Genomic DNA, 1008 nt, shown 5'->3' with positions numbered 1-1008 from the left:
ACACACGCAGCACACATCCTCACCTCCGCCATTCTGGTAGCAAATGTAAGGGAACCTCCACACGTTTCCGAGATCCACCGCAAAGCCGACCACCGCGAGGAGGAATTCCACTTTCTTGCCCCACGTATCACGCTCGGGTTCTGCGTCCGTCCACTTCGCACATTGCTGGTGTGGATGAAGGAGGTGGAAGGGTTAGTGGAGGAGGAAGGCGGAAGTGGTGTCGTTGTGGGTGGGAAGTTGGGGGGGGTTGTGGTGTTTTGTTGGTGGAGATGTGGTTATTGTTGGTGGAGTTGTGGTTTTTGTTGGTGGTGATGTGGTTATTGTTGGTGGAGTTGTGGATTTTGTTGGTGATGTTTTGTTTTGTTGGTGATGTGTTTTTTTGTTGGTGGAGATGTGTTTTTGTTGGTGATGTGTTTTTTGTTGGTGAAGTTGTGGTGTTTTGTTGGTGATGTGTTTTTTGTTGTTGTTGGTGGAGTTGTGTTTTTTTTTTTTGCTGATGGATTTTTGTTGGTTTATTTGCATTTGGTTAGTAGATTTTCTTTATCTTTTTTTCGAGGAGTTATTCTACTGTTAGCTGAATTATTTTTGTTAGTGGATTCGCATTCTTGTTAGTGGATGACTTTTTAATTGTTGTTGGAGTTCGGAATTTTGTTAATGGAGTTGTATCTGCTGTTGGTGGAAATGTATAGTGGATGGATATTTGTTTTGTATTCTTATGAGTGGAAGTGCCGTAGTTGTTAGTGGGAGACTGAATTTTGTTAGTGGGAGACTGAATTTCGTTAGTGGGAGACTGAATTTTGTTAGTGGAAGACTGTTAGTAGCGGGTCTTTTTATTTGTTGCTCGTCGATGGTTTGTTGTTAGTGAACTGCCGTGTTACTGTTAGTGAATGTCGTTTTCTAAATTAGTAGCATTGTTATCGGAAGTATCCTTACTAGCGGTTGGTAAATTGTAAGTGGGAGTTTCATTGTTAGTGGGAGCGGTTAGTTTGTCGTTTGTCGTGGCTGGTT

At 42.4% G+C, this 1008-nt stretch overlaps 1 protein-coding gene across 1 annotated transcript in view; it reads right to left on the bottom strand.

The window, feature by feature from the left end:
* The window catches only part of LOC119594881 (sodium-dependent serotonin transporter-like), a gene marked incomplete at its 5' end in the record, with an annotated part of 19398 nt that overhangs the window by 14753 nt on the left and 3637 nt on the right, over positions 1–1008 (bottom strand). The window contains one exon of the mRNA XM_037943956.1: positions 24–165. Within this exon, the coding sequence (XP_037799884.1) occupies positions 24–165 (142 nt within the window). The remainder of the gene's footprint in view (positions 1–23; positions 166–1008) is intronic.

This window comes from Penaeus monodon, chromosome 34 (genome assembly GCF_015228065.2).
Source record: "Penaeus monodon isolate SGIC_2016 chromosome 34, NSTDA_Pmon_1, whole genome shotgun sequence".
NCBI classification, from domain to species: Eukaryota; Metazoa; Arthropoda; class Malacostraca; order Decapoda; family Penaeidae; genus Penaeus; species Penaeus monodon.
Note: the sequence above shows the minus strand (reverse complement) of the source record. Positions and strands in the feature narration are given on the sequence as shown.